The sequence below is a fragment of the Lutra lutra genome, chromosome 13, assembly GCF_902655055.1.
Source record: "Lutra lutra chromosome 13, mLutLut1.2, whole genome shotgun sequence".
In the NCBI taxonomy this organism is placed as follows: Eukaryota; Metazoa; Chordata; class Mammalia; order Carnivora; family Mustelidae; genus Lutra; species Lutra lutra.
Genome location: NC_062290.1, coordinates 27,178,020 through 27,191,631, shown reverse-complemented (window position 1 = coordinate 27,191,631; position 13,612 = coordinate 27,178,020). Strand labels below are relative to the sequence as shown.

At 35.2% G+C, this 13,612-nt stretch overlaps 1 protein-coding gene across 1 annotated transcript in view; it reads left to right on the top strand.

The window, feature by feature from the left end:
* Positions 1 to 13,612, top strand: part of AGTPBP1 (ATP/GTP binding carboxypeptidase 1) — a 158,192-nt gene that overhangs the window by 133,511 nt on the left and 11,069 nt on the right. The window contains 1 exon segment of the mRNA XM_047700023.1: positions 3,877 to 4,037. Coding sequence (XP_047555979.1) covers positions 3,877 to 4,037 — 161 coding nt within the window.

Genomic DNA, 13,612 nt, shown 5'->3' with positions numbered 1-13,612 from the left:
TGACTGGTAACTTATGAGCGGTGTAGGTAGTACATTATGAATAAAAGTTTTCTATCATTTTAATTTATTGGATGTAGTTATATTTATATGCATTTAGAAATACATTTATAAAGTTTTATATATTTAGATGTATGTGTGTGACTTTTAAGTGCATATTCCTTCATTAAAATGTTTTCTTTACTAAGACTGCTCCTCTCTAGTGTTGTAGTTTTTTTTTAAAGATGTGTTTATTTATTTAAGAGAGAGAGAGAGCATGAATGGGAGGGTAGAGGGAGAGAGAGAATCTTAAGCAGATTCCACACTGAGTGCAGCGCCCACCACTGGACTCAGTCAAGACCTGAGTGGAACCAAGAGTTCGATGCTTAGCTGACTACACCCAGCGCCCCTGGTGCCATAGTCTTTTATTGGAAACAACTGGAGCTTAAAGTTTACTTTTGAAATTAAAGATTAATAAAATACTAGGTGACTTTGAAGTTTTTAATTTGGAAGATTGAGAACCTAATGGGCAATCATTTGAATCTTGGATAATCAACAGCAAACAAATAAATATTGCAAGTACTTATTTTTCTTGCCACAGAAAGATTTTCAGGTGTCATGCTAATTACTCCTCATTCTGTTTGATTTGGTTTGGTTTGGTATAGGGCAAGAGGAAACTGAATCTAAGAGTGATTTTCATATACTTCACATAAAATGGTTGTAACTTTGGAAGGAGTTAAAAATTTTCCAATTGGTTAGTAGTAAAAATGTCAACATATTATAGTTGACTGAAAGGTTAAATGGAGAGCCTAAGTAATGACTTTTTCAGTCTGTACCAAACTGGGAGAAAATTGTAGAGATCTTGCAACTGACATTCAAACTTTAGGGGCCTTGTAGAGTAGAAGTTAATGAAATTTCAGTACTTTCTATTGAGTGACTTCTCTAAATTTTAGGTTGACCAGAGTATATTATTCTTACAAAATGTCTTTTGAATTCTCTTCAAATACTGTGAAACAATGACTTCTCATGTACTAAGGACATGGTGGTGATAGGAGATAAGATGTCCTAGAGTACTCCTCTAGCATCCAGCCCCTGTCTCCTAATCATTGCTGTCGTGGACAACTTTGACAAGAGTCTCACGTTCTGTGTGTAGGATGGGAACAAAGCTTGAGAATCACTTTTGTATAAGACCATGGGTGTCTCTGAGGAAAAAACCCTTAGGCTGTATGATTTATGGAAATAGACTGTAAATTACTTCTTAAAGAGATCCTTTATGCAGTCAGATAGGAGAAGGCAACCTAAAGTGTCAGTGTTTTTGAAACTGGCCCCTGGGGGTAGGCAGAGAAGTAGGGAAACTGAGGTTTACATGCCATTTGAAATCAACTGTAAGATATAGCAGTAGTGCTTTTTTACTATATTTGGATTCTACTGATAGACTTTCATTGGATTTTTTAAGACATTCTATTTGTATTTTGATCAATTTCTTTGGTGATTTAAAAAAACATTTAAAAAATAGCTAAAATATATTTGAAACATAAAATGTTAGACCAGTTTTCTAAAAATTATTAAAAAAAAACTGTAGACTTTTAAAAAATAAAATGGGTACCTAGTAAATACTCATTTCTTTTTTATATGATTTAGTTAATAGAGTTAATGTTGATTTAAAACTTTTTTAAAATTTATTTTTTTTAAAAGATTTTATTTATTTATTTGAGAGGGAGGCAGTGAGAGAGAGCATGAGTGAGGAGAAGGTCAGAAGGAGAAGCAGACTCCCCGTGGAGCTGGGATCCTGATGGCGGGACTCGATCCTGGGAGTCTGGGATCATGACCTGAGCCGAAGGCAGTCGTTCAACCAACTGAGCCACCCAGGTGTCCCTAAAACTTTTTTTTTTTAATTTAAAACTCTTATGCAGAGAAATGTCCTTTACTAAGCCATTTTTTTAGTGTCTAAAATTCAATACTGTGATCATAACATTTACTTTTTATAAGCTTTTTTGTTATTGTTAATAAACTTTGGTTTTGTTTTAGATGCATAGCAGAATTGAGTGGAAAGTACGTAATTCCCATATATTCCCATCTGCCCCTACCCATGTAACATATACTTTTCAGACTTGTTAATGTTAGCTAATAAGTTGTACAAGTTTAATGATATTTTAAGAAACAGTTCTCTTCACCTCAAGAATGTTCTTATATGGGCACCTGGGTGGCTCAGTGGGTTAAAGCCTCTGCTTTCGGCTCAGGTCATGATCTCAGGGTCCTGGGATCGAGCCCCGCATCGGGCTCTCTGCTCAGCAGGGAGCCTGCCTTCCCCATCTCTCTCTGCCTGACTCTCTGCCTACTTGTGATTTCTGTCAAATAAATTAAAAAAAAAAAATTAAAAAAAAAAGAATGTTCTTATATTACTGAATTTTAGGCTGTAAATGATCCTTATTTTTATTTTCTGTGAGCTACTTCAGAAACAGTCATAGCCTTTCTAAAGCTTTTAAATTAGGAAGGCAAATGAATCTTCTCATAAAGTTAGGTTAGAGTGTTTGGAGATGGATACACTGTCTAAACTGTCAGTCAACTGGGGCGGCTGGGTGGATCAGTCATTTGAACGTCAAGCTCTTGGTTTCATCTCAGGTCATGATCTCATGGGTCATGGGACCAAGCACCATGTCAGGCTCCCCACTCAGTGAGGGATTTGCTTGCAGATTCTCTCCCTCTCTCCTTCCCCTTCCTCTCAAATATAAAATAAAAATAAATCTTAAAAAAAATAGACAGTCATTATTATAAAGGCATGTGTTTTGTGCAGGGTAGGGTAAGTAACAGTTTTTACAATTTATTTTCTTCAATTACTCTGTGCTTTCAGTCTGGTCGTTGTAAAACTGTTTTAAAGTACCTTTTCTCTAAATGATGTGTGTTCTCATTTTCACTGCAACTTTTGTTGGTGTAAGGATTTCACTTAGAGATTAATTTTAATCTGAAAATTAAACAATAAGCAATGTTTTGATTTGTAGTCCATTTTTATCATTTTATGTGATAACATTAAACTTTTGATAAGCCTTATATTGTTTATTGGGGAACTGTCAGAAAAGGATAATGAGTTGCAGTAAAATTTTCTTTTTGCTGCAGTAGACCAAATTTGAAATGGCATTCCTAATTGACATGGAATGTAGAAATTTATTTTACTGCTACCTCATTGACCTAGATCTGTTTGATTTCTTTTTTTTTTTTGACATAGTTACCTTTCTTTTGTTTTTTATTTACCATTTTCTTTTATCATACAGTAAAAAGGATATATGGTAATGTTCAGATATACAAATTAGGGCCTTGATTGACAGTACAGTATTTCAACATTGTCATCCAAAGTAGTGGATTACAAGAAATACTAGCAATGTCTCGCAAAAATATAATTTCACACATGAACTCCCAAGAGTAATATAACCACAGAATGTTTTTTTTTCCCCTGTGTGTTAGTGAAAATAGTTTGCATGTCATGAATGAGAACAAACATTTAGAAATGTTTTTTTTGAGACAGTTTCCTTTGTGACCTAAAATGATCTTATATTGTTAAGACATTGTGCTTATTGACTTGTAGCCCCATACAAAGCACCTTTTAATTTTATTAATGTAATTATAAATTTCACCCATGTAATTATAATGATGACAGCCAGAGGACAGTGAGTGAGTTGGAGGAAATCAGAGGTGGAGACAAACCATGAGAGACTATGGACTCTGAGAAAAAAACTGAGGGTTTTGGGAGGGAGGATTGGGGGTGGGATGAGCCTGGTGGTGGGTATTAAGGAGGGCATGTATTGCATGGAGCACTGGGTATGGTGCATAAACAATGAATTTTGAAACAGTGAAAAAAAAATTTAAAAAGTCCTAATTTTATGTATGAAATTGCTTTATTTCTAGGGTTTACAGATTGGTACTCGAGAATTGGAAGAGATGGGAGCAAAATTTTGTGTTGGTCTATTGCGTTTGAAAAGACTGACGTCCCCATTGGAATATAATCTGCCTTCCAGCCTGCTTGACTTTGAAAATGACTTGATTGAATCGAACTGCAAAGTAACTAGGTAAGATACACTTGTTTCCTTCTGTTATTATGTGTAGTATACTGTTATATATTCATTAAATTGAGGAAAGGCACAGAGATTTTGATAGCCAAGAATAGTTTTAGAATTAATATAATTAAGTTTAAATGTCTAGATTATATACTTATTTGTTCCAAATTGTGATAATATTCTTCATTCTTTTATTTGGATTGAGATTGTAATGAAACATCCTTGTGTTTTAAATGCTATTTTTAGTGATCTTAATGATTTACCTTTTTTTTTTTAAAGATTTTATTTATTTATTTGACAGAGAGAGAGAGAGAGAGAGAGAGATCACAAGTAGGCAGAGAGGCAGGCAGAGAGAGGGGGGGAAGCAGGCTCCCTGCTGAGCAGAGAACCCGATGTGGGGTTCGATCTCAGGACCTTGAGATCATGACCTGAGCCGAAGGCAGAAGCTTAACCCACTGAGCCACCCAGGTGCCCCAGTGGTTTACCTTTAAACCCCCAAAAAAGCAATGTGGAAAAGAGTACTTAGGTTATATTTAAATTAAGAGGACTTGGAATCAGGATTCATACTTGAAGTTTTATTTTGTTGATATCTACACACATCAAATGGCTTTCCAGTAACCTTCTGGTTACATATACTAAAACCAGCTAATTAATTTAATATCCTGCCAAATAATTTAATTTAACTTATTTATTTAATTATATTCGCCAAGTAATATTCTCAGTAGATAAACCTTTGCTCCTTAAATATTTATAAAATTTGATCAGTTACAGCCTCAGATGTAATTCAGTATTATAAATCTTAATCATAATACCAGATCTTAGCATTTTATAGTTTGATGGATATGGGTAAGAAAATTCTCATTTTGTAGAATCTTCACGATTTTTCTTGTTAGATATTGACTTGTCATTTGTCAGTTTATTGCTATGCTCTGTTACATATATTAGTTTAGGAGTTTTATGTGTGTGAAACATTAGTTAGAACTCTGTTCTTTTTAATGTGATAATTGAGACAGTAATCACCTGAGTTCTCTACTGGAAGTACATATTTATTATTAAGATTGTCCATTGTTCTGACTGATATTTAGAAGCCTTCCTTCAAGGTACTTCAGGTGTTCTTTATTCTCCTAGGTTTATCGAAGTATAATTCACAAATAGAATTGTAAGATTTTGTGATGCTTTGATATATGTATGCATTGCACAAGGATTGCCCCCAACATACCCATCCATCAGTGCATGTGTTTACCGTTTTGGTGTGTGTGTGAATGAATATGGCCATTTCAGTTCTGCTCTTCAAATTTCAGTCATACAGTCTAGTATTATCAGCTGTAGTCACCATTCCTTTTCAGTGACGCCTTCAGACCTTATTCATCTCGAGGCTGAAAATTTGTACCATTTTACCAGTCTCTCCTTTTTTCCCTACACCCCAGTCCCCTGGCAGCCACTTGCCTACTTTCTGTTTCTCTGAGGTCCATTTTTTTGTTTTTGTTTTTCTTTTGATTCCACATGTAAGTGACACCATATAGTTAGTAACTGTCTGTCTTTGGTTTATTTCACTTAGCATAATGCCCTCCAGTTTCATCCATGTAGCAAATGAAAGGATTTCCTTCTTTTCAAAGGCTAAATTATACTTCATTATATATCTGTATATTACATTTTCTTTATCTGTTCATCCATTGATAGACACTTAAGTTATTTTGATACTTTGTTACAAATAATACTGCTTTGAACACGAGAGTGCAGATATTTCTTTGACAGCTAATGATTTTATTTCCTTTGGCTACGTACCCAGAAGTGGCGTTGCTGGATGATATGGCAGTTCTACTTTTAATTTCTTGAGGAACCTCCATACTGTTTTCCAGAGTGCCTATACCAGTCTATGTGGTGACCAGCAGTGTACAGTTGAGCAACTTTTCATATATCTGTTGGCCGTTCATATGTCTTCTTTGGAAAAATGTGTATTTAGGTCCTTTTCTCCATTTTAAGAAATTGGGGTTTTTTTGCTTTTGAGCTGTGAATTCTGTGTATGTCTGGTATTAACCCCTTATTGGATGTGTGCTTTGCAAATATTTTCTCCTATTCCATAGGTTGTCTTTTTATTTTGTTGATGGTTGGTTTTCTTTGCTGTATAAAAGCTTTGTAGTTTAATGTGGACCTACTTGTTTATTTTTGCTTTTATTGCCTTTGCTTTTGGTGTCAAAAAAATTATTGCTAAGCCCAGTGTCAAAAGAGTTTACCCTTTGTGTTTTCTTCTAGGAGTTTTATGGTTTCATTTCTTACTTTCTAGTCATTAATCTGTTTTGAGTTGATATTTGTATATGGCATAAGGTAGGGGTCTAGTTTTATTCTTTTATATTTGTCTACCTAGTTTTCCCAGGACCATTTAATGAAGAGGCTGTCTTTTCCCAATGCATATTCTTGGTTCCTTTGTCAAAAATTAATTGGCTAGATATGCAGGGGTATACTTCTGGGCTCTCTTTTCTGTTCATTGATCTGTGTGTCTGTCTTTATGCCAGCACCATGCTGTTTTGATCACTATCACAGGATTATTTGAAATCAGGAAGTGTGATGCCTCCATCTTCATTCTTTTTCAAGATTGCTTTGGCTATTCAGGGTCTTTTGAGTTCGATTGTTTCTTCGAAAAATGTCATTGACATTTTGATAGGGATTGCATTGAATCTGTAGACTGCTTTTGGTAGTGTGGGCATTTTAATGACATTAGTTCTTCTAATCCATGAGCCACAGACTGTCTTTCTGTTTATTTGTGTCTTCTTCAATTTCTTTTATCGCTTTCTTATAGTATATATCTTCTACCTCCTTGGGTAACTTATTTTATTCTTTTTGTTTTATTCTTTTTGCTGCCTTAGTAAGTAGGATTGTTTTCTTAACTTCTCTTTCATAGTTCATTGTCGGTGTATAGAAATGCAACTGTTTTTTGTGTATTTTGTTTCCTGCATCATTACTGAAATTACTCATTATATCTAACATTTTTTTATGAAGTTTTTAGGGTATCTATATATAACCTTTCATTTGTACTAAGAGAAAATTTTACTTCTTCCTTTCTGATTATGATGTCCTTTGTTTCTTTTTCTTGCCTAATTGCTCCTAGGATTACCAGTACTAGGTTAAATAAAAGTGGTGAGAATAGGCATTCTTGTGTTGTTTCTAATCTTAGAGGAAAAGCTGTAGCACTTTATCACTGGATATGATGTTAGCTGTGGGCTTATAATATATCAACTTATTAGTGGAGGTGTATGTCATCCTCTTTCAGTTTTTATCATGAATGGATGTTGAATTTTGTCATATATTTTTTCTGCATCCATTGAGGTGATCGCATGATTTTTATTCTTCATTTTGTTAATGAGGTATATCACATTGATTGGTTTACAAATGTTGAACCATCCTTGCATCCCAGAGATGAATCCCACTTGATTATGGTATATGTTTGATCCTTTGAATGTATTGTTGAGTTGAATTTCCTAATACTTTATTGAGGATTTTTGCATCTAAGCTCATCAGGGATATTGGCCTGTAATTTGTTTTTTTGAGTGCCCTTGTCTGGCTTTAGTATTGTTATGCCCCCCCAAAAATGGGTCCATGATTAAAGGAGCGAGACTGATATAAAGCGAAGGTCAAGTAAAGCTTTATTGTGCACCAAGCATCAAGAATCAGACCGAATGTTTGGGGATGCACCTCTTACAAGAGAGGGCGACCCTTCTCTGTTTCACAGACTAGCTTTTAAGGGCAAAGGCCATGTGGTTGGGCCTGGCCACACACAGGTGGCCAGTGAAACTGTCACACACAGAAAAAGCTGCACAGTCATGCGAGGTGACCAATTGAATAACAATTTACCCTAGTAGACATTTGAACCAGCCTATCACCTTGGTCAGAATTGGCGCCCAAAAGGTGCCCAAAGGACGGGGTCCATACTGTTTGATAACTAGGGAGACAGTATGCATCCCCCCCACTGATCGGATGTCTCCACCTGGCCTGACCCACCCTTGTATTTGAGCTTTGTTTCCTGGGGCTGGTTTCCGGGACTTGTTTTTAAGTAAGTCCCCTGGGGGAAGGGGAGCAGGGATAGTTTAAACAACATTATTGTTTTAACCTTGATGGAAGCCTCTGGCTAAATAGGTCCTTACGGCATCAGGGTAATGCTGGCCTTGTAATATGAGTTTGGATGTGTTCCCTCTTCTATTTTGGGAGGAGCTTGAACAGATTGATACTAGTTCTTCTTTAAATGTTTTGTAGAATTCATCAGTGAAGCTCTCTGGTCATGAACTATTCTTTGTTGGGAGATTTTTGAGTACTGATTTAGTCTCCTTAGTAATAATTGGTCTGGTTAGGATTTTCCATTTATTTTTTCATGATTTAGTCCTGGTAGATTGTACATTTCTAGGAATTTATCCATTTCTTCTAGGTTATTCTATTTGTTGGCATATTGTTGTTCATAGTAACCTCTTACAGTCGTTTGTATTTTTTTGTATCAGTTGTAATATGTCCTCTTTCGTGTATAATTTTATTTGAATTCTCTTTTTTCTTAGAAAGTTTAGTTAACAGTCTTTTTTTTTCTTCAGAACATTAGCTCTTGGTTTCATTCATCTTTTTTTTCTTTTTAGTCTCTTTTCTTGCATTTATGTCTGCTCTGCCTTTGTTATTTCCTCCCTCAGCTAACTTTGGGCTTAGTTTGTCCTTTTTTCTTGAGGTATAAAGTTAGGTTATTTATTTGAGATCTTTCTTTTTTCTTATGTAGGTGTTTATCACACTAAATTACCCTATTAAAACTGTTTTTGCTGTATCCCATAAATTTTGGTATGTTGTGTTTCTATTTTCACTTGTCTCAAGATATGTTTTGATTTTTCTTGACTCATTGGTTGTTCAGGAACATGTTTAATCTTCACATATTTGTGAGTTTTTTTCTTTTTGTAATTGATCTCTAATTTTAAATCATTGTGGTTAGAAAAAATGCTTGATATGATTTCAGTTGTCTTTTATTAAGATTTATTTGTGTCCTCACATGTGATTTACCTTGAATAATGTTCTATCGTGTGTTTGAGAAGAATATATTATTTTCCTACTGTTGGTTGGAATGTTCTGTATATTAATGTTCTGTATGTTAAGATCCATCTGGTCTAACATGTAGTTTAATTCTAGTGTTTTCTTATTGATTTTCTGTCTGGATGATCTAACCATGTTGGAAGTGGGTACTTGAAGTCCCCTGCTAGTATTGTATTGCTGTGCATTTCCTTCTTTAGATTTATCTATATTTGCTTTATTTAATATGTGCTTTTATGTCAAGTGCATAGGTATTTATAATTATTATATCCTCCTAATTGACACTTTTATTGTTTATGATGACCTTCTTTTTCGTTTTTTTTTTTTTTTTTTTTTTTTTTTTTTCTCTTCCTGATGTGAGTACAGCTGACTCCTGCTGTCTTTTGGTTTCTATTTGCATTGAATATCTTTTTCCATCACTTTGCTTTTGGTCTATGTGTGTCCTTAAAGCTGAGGTGAATCTCTTACAGGGAACATAGAGTTGGGTGTTATCATTTTTTTTCTTAAATCCATTCAGTCACTCTATATTTTGTGCTTGAAGAATTTAGTCCACTTACATGTAATGTAATTATTGATAGGTATAGGCATACTGTTGCCATTATGTTGTTCATTGTTTTCTGGCTGTTTTGTAATTTCTTTGTTCCTTCCTTTTTTGCTTGCTTCCTTTGTGACTTGATGATTTTTTGTAGTGGTATACTTTTTTTTTTTTTTTAACATGGCTATAAAAAATTTAATGGCTTCAGAGAATGGTGTAGTGGTATACTTTGATTTCTTTATCTTTTGTGTGTCTACTATAGGTTTTGTGTTGTGGTTACCATGAGGGTTACATAAAACATCTTATGATAGCCTATTTTAAGCTGATAATTACTTAACTTCAAATATATACCAAAACTCCTCCTTCCCCACATTTTGTTTTTGACATCACAGTTTGCATCTTTTTTACATTGTATATCCATTAACAAGTTATTGTAGTTATAGTTATTTTTAATACTTTTGTCTCTTAACTTTCATACTAGATTTATAAATGATTTTCCCACTACCATTGAAAGATTACAGTATGAATGTAACTATATATTCATCTTTACAATATGATTGTAATTATATATTCATATACCTATATTCACATATATTCATATACAGTATGAATGTAACTATATATTCACCTTTACCAATGAGTTTTATGCTGTCACTTGTTTTTCTGTTATTAGCATACTTTCATTTGAGCTTGAAAAACTCTCTTAACATTTCTTTTAAGCCCAGTCCTATGGTGATGAACTCCTTCAGTTTTTTAGTCTGGAAAATTTTTTATTTTTCCTTCAATTCTGATTGACAACTTTGCCAGGAAAAGTATTCCTGGTTGGTTGGGAGTGTGTTTCTTTTAGCACTTTGTAGGTATCCTTTCACTCACTTCTAGTGAGCAAGATTTCTGCTGAAAAAAAATCTGCTAATAATCTTATGTGGGTTCTCATGTACATAGCAGGTTGCTTTTCTCTTGCTACTTTAAAGATTTTCCTTGTCTTTAACTTTGACACTTTAATTATAATGTGTCTTGGTGTGGGCCTTTTTGGATTCATCATTTTCGATCTTCGTAAACCTGGGTGTCTGATATCTTTTTCTTTCCCCAGGGTAGGGAAATTTTCAGCCATTATTTATTTGAATAAGTTTTCTGTCCCTTTATCTCTTCTTCTGGGACCTCTGTAATGAATATATTGGTTTGTTCGTTGATGTCCCATAAGTCCCTTAAGTAATTTTCACTCTTCATTCTTCTTTTTGTTCCTCTTTGGATGAATCCTGCTGCCCTTTTGGAGTTCACTGATGCTTTCTTCCATTTGCTCTAGTCTGCTGCTGAAGCCTCTATTGAATTTTTCAGTTCAGTTATTATATTCTTCAGTTCTATGATTTCTACTCAATATTTTTTCATATCTTCTCTCTGTTGAAATTCTCACTTTGTATGCATTGCTCCTGACTTTGTTGAAAATCTTTATTACCATTAGTTTGAAATCTGTATCAGGTATATCACTTATCTGCATTCTTTGAGATCTGTTTCTAGGTATTTATCTTGGTCTTTTGTTTGGAATATATTCCTCTGTTTCTTCATTTTCCATGACTCTGTTTTGGTTTCTGCACATTAGATGAAATAGCCATCTCTCCCAGTTTGTGGCAGAATGTTCTTGTGTAGGAGATAAACTTCATTCATTATTCTGGCTTAAGCTTCTAGTTGTGTCTCAGGCTTTTATGATTGCCCAGGCCTCTTTCTTCATTTTTAGTGCCAGTGGTTGAGGGTGCCAGGTCATAGTAGTATCCCAAAAAGGAGGATCATAATCGTGCTTAGATGCAGGATGATTAGAAGCTAGACCTTCTAGCAGCAGCTAGAAAAGTCTATAGTTAAGCCCTTCCAGGGAAAAACTGGGAGATGGGTTTTTTTGCCTCTTCACTTTGTGGTAGCCTGACTATAAGGCTATTAAGACGTGCCTCTGTGCCTAAGAACTGTTTGTTTGATAGAGTACATGGGACTCATGGATGCAGGCCCTGTTGGCTGCTAGAACCAGGCTGTCTGTAGGTCTGTCTCCTCAGCGGCAGCCACAATAGCTGAGGCGTCAGATGTAACGTGCTTTGGTTACTGGAACACCCTGCAGGAAGAAGGCAGGATATGTATCTGCTGACTTCCCCAGTCTCTGAAAAGGATGGCAGCCCACAATTCCTGCTAAATTAGAAGTCTGGCCCTCAGGCTGCAGCTTCTAAAATATGCCAATGAGGGGCGCCTGGGTGGCTCAGTGGGTTAGGCCGCTGCCTTCAGCTCCGGTCATGATCCCAGGTCCTGGGTTCGAGCCCCGCGTCGGGCTTTCTGCTCAGCAGGGAGCCTGCTTCCTCCTCTCTCTCTGCCTGCCTCTCTGCCTACTTGTGATTTCTCTCTGTCAAATAAATAGATAAAATCTTTAAATAAATAAATAAATAAATAAAATATGCCAATGAAACTTTTTAAGGGAAAGACTGGGAGACAGGCAGTTTTGCCTGCTTCCCTTGTGCTGAACGAACACACACACACATGCGTGCTTGTGCATTCCAGTCAAGACTTGGTTCTTTGTTTATTATAGCCTTGTGCATCCTGTGAACACAGGTCCTGTTGACTGTCAGAGCTAGGTGCTTTTTCTAACCAACTTTTAATTCACCTATCCTTTCTTTAGCTGGGTCTAATCTTTTAGCTTTCTAATTCTTAATTATACTTAATTAGGGGGATTTAGGGGAAAAAACACCTGCAGGGCACTGGGAGGTGATTTAAAAAATTTTTGAGAAATGTTGCCGTGGGGCAAAGGTCCAGTAGCTATCATTCTGGAGGCCCAGTTGGACTTACCTTTGAGCAGACTTTCACTTACTCTCCTGACCTTCATTTCTGTCTTTTGGCCCTAACTGAATAGCCTCTCTGATAAAAGTCTTTAGAAAGTCATCTTTCCCACTTTCTAAACTAGGGAATATCCTGAGGAAGGTGATCTGAAGATCTAACTGCTCTTTATAAAATCTTTTAATCAATTATTCTCTTTTCAATTGCACCCTGATAATCAGGTTTATCGCCCAGATTATTTTAGCTTTCCTTTGACTTTGTAATGCAAATCAGCGTTTTTCCCCATGGCTTCCCCTGTTGTAAGTACTTGAGCAAAGTAGAGGTTGGTACTCAGACCCCGTTCATTTTTCATCCATCTGCTTTCATCTTCTAACATTTGTTGATGTCTCTTCTTTGCTATTATTTCCTCTTCAGTTTTCTTTTTCCTGTGGATTATCCTTTTAACAAAGTTATTCTTTTACAATCATCTTTGTTGCTCTTGAGATTCACTGTATTTACCAGAAGTTATAGAACTTCCTTTTCAGCAAAGCCTGTGGTTGAAAATTAATCATGTTTTATATTCCCAGAGTATTCATTGGAAATTGCCATACATTAATCATTTTAACTTTACTTAATTGTATCTGTTGTATAATAAAAATTTCATCGGCTATAACACTAAGTCTGCATTATATCTTTCCTAGGGGCGTGTGTTTCTTTTAGGTCAAAGCTGGGAATATTGGTAGAGCTCATTTAAAACTTACAACTATGTAGCATTTTTGTACTTTAGCGAAAGTGTTTTATTTTACCTGTCACCTGAGCTATTAAAGAGTCCTCTCAGTGAGTCTCATTTAAAGTATTTGAGAACTAATAAAACATTTAACAGTGCTGCTCATCAGGATATGGTTAGTGGGGACTATATTCAGGATATCACATATACAGAAGTACTTGAAGTTTGAATATATTTAAAACATTATAGGAAAGCAAAGTTGAAAAATGCCAAACTCTACAGTGTCTTATCATAATAAAAACATAAGCCTGTGTTTAAATGAAGCCTAATGACTGTCTTATAATCAGCGTTTTGACCTGTTTTCTTTCTTTTTTTTTATTGAGATGAAATTCATACAGCATAAAATCAGTCATTTTAAAGTGAACAATTAAATGGTGTTTAATATGTTCACAATATTGTGTAACTACCAGCCACCTCTTTCTAGTTCCA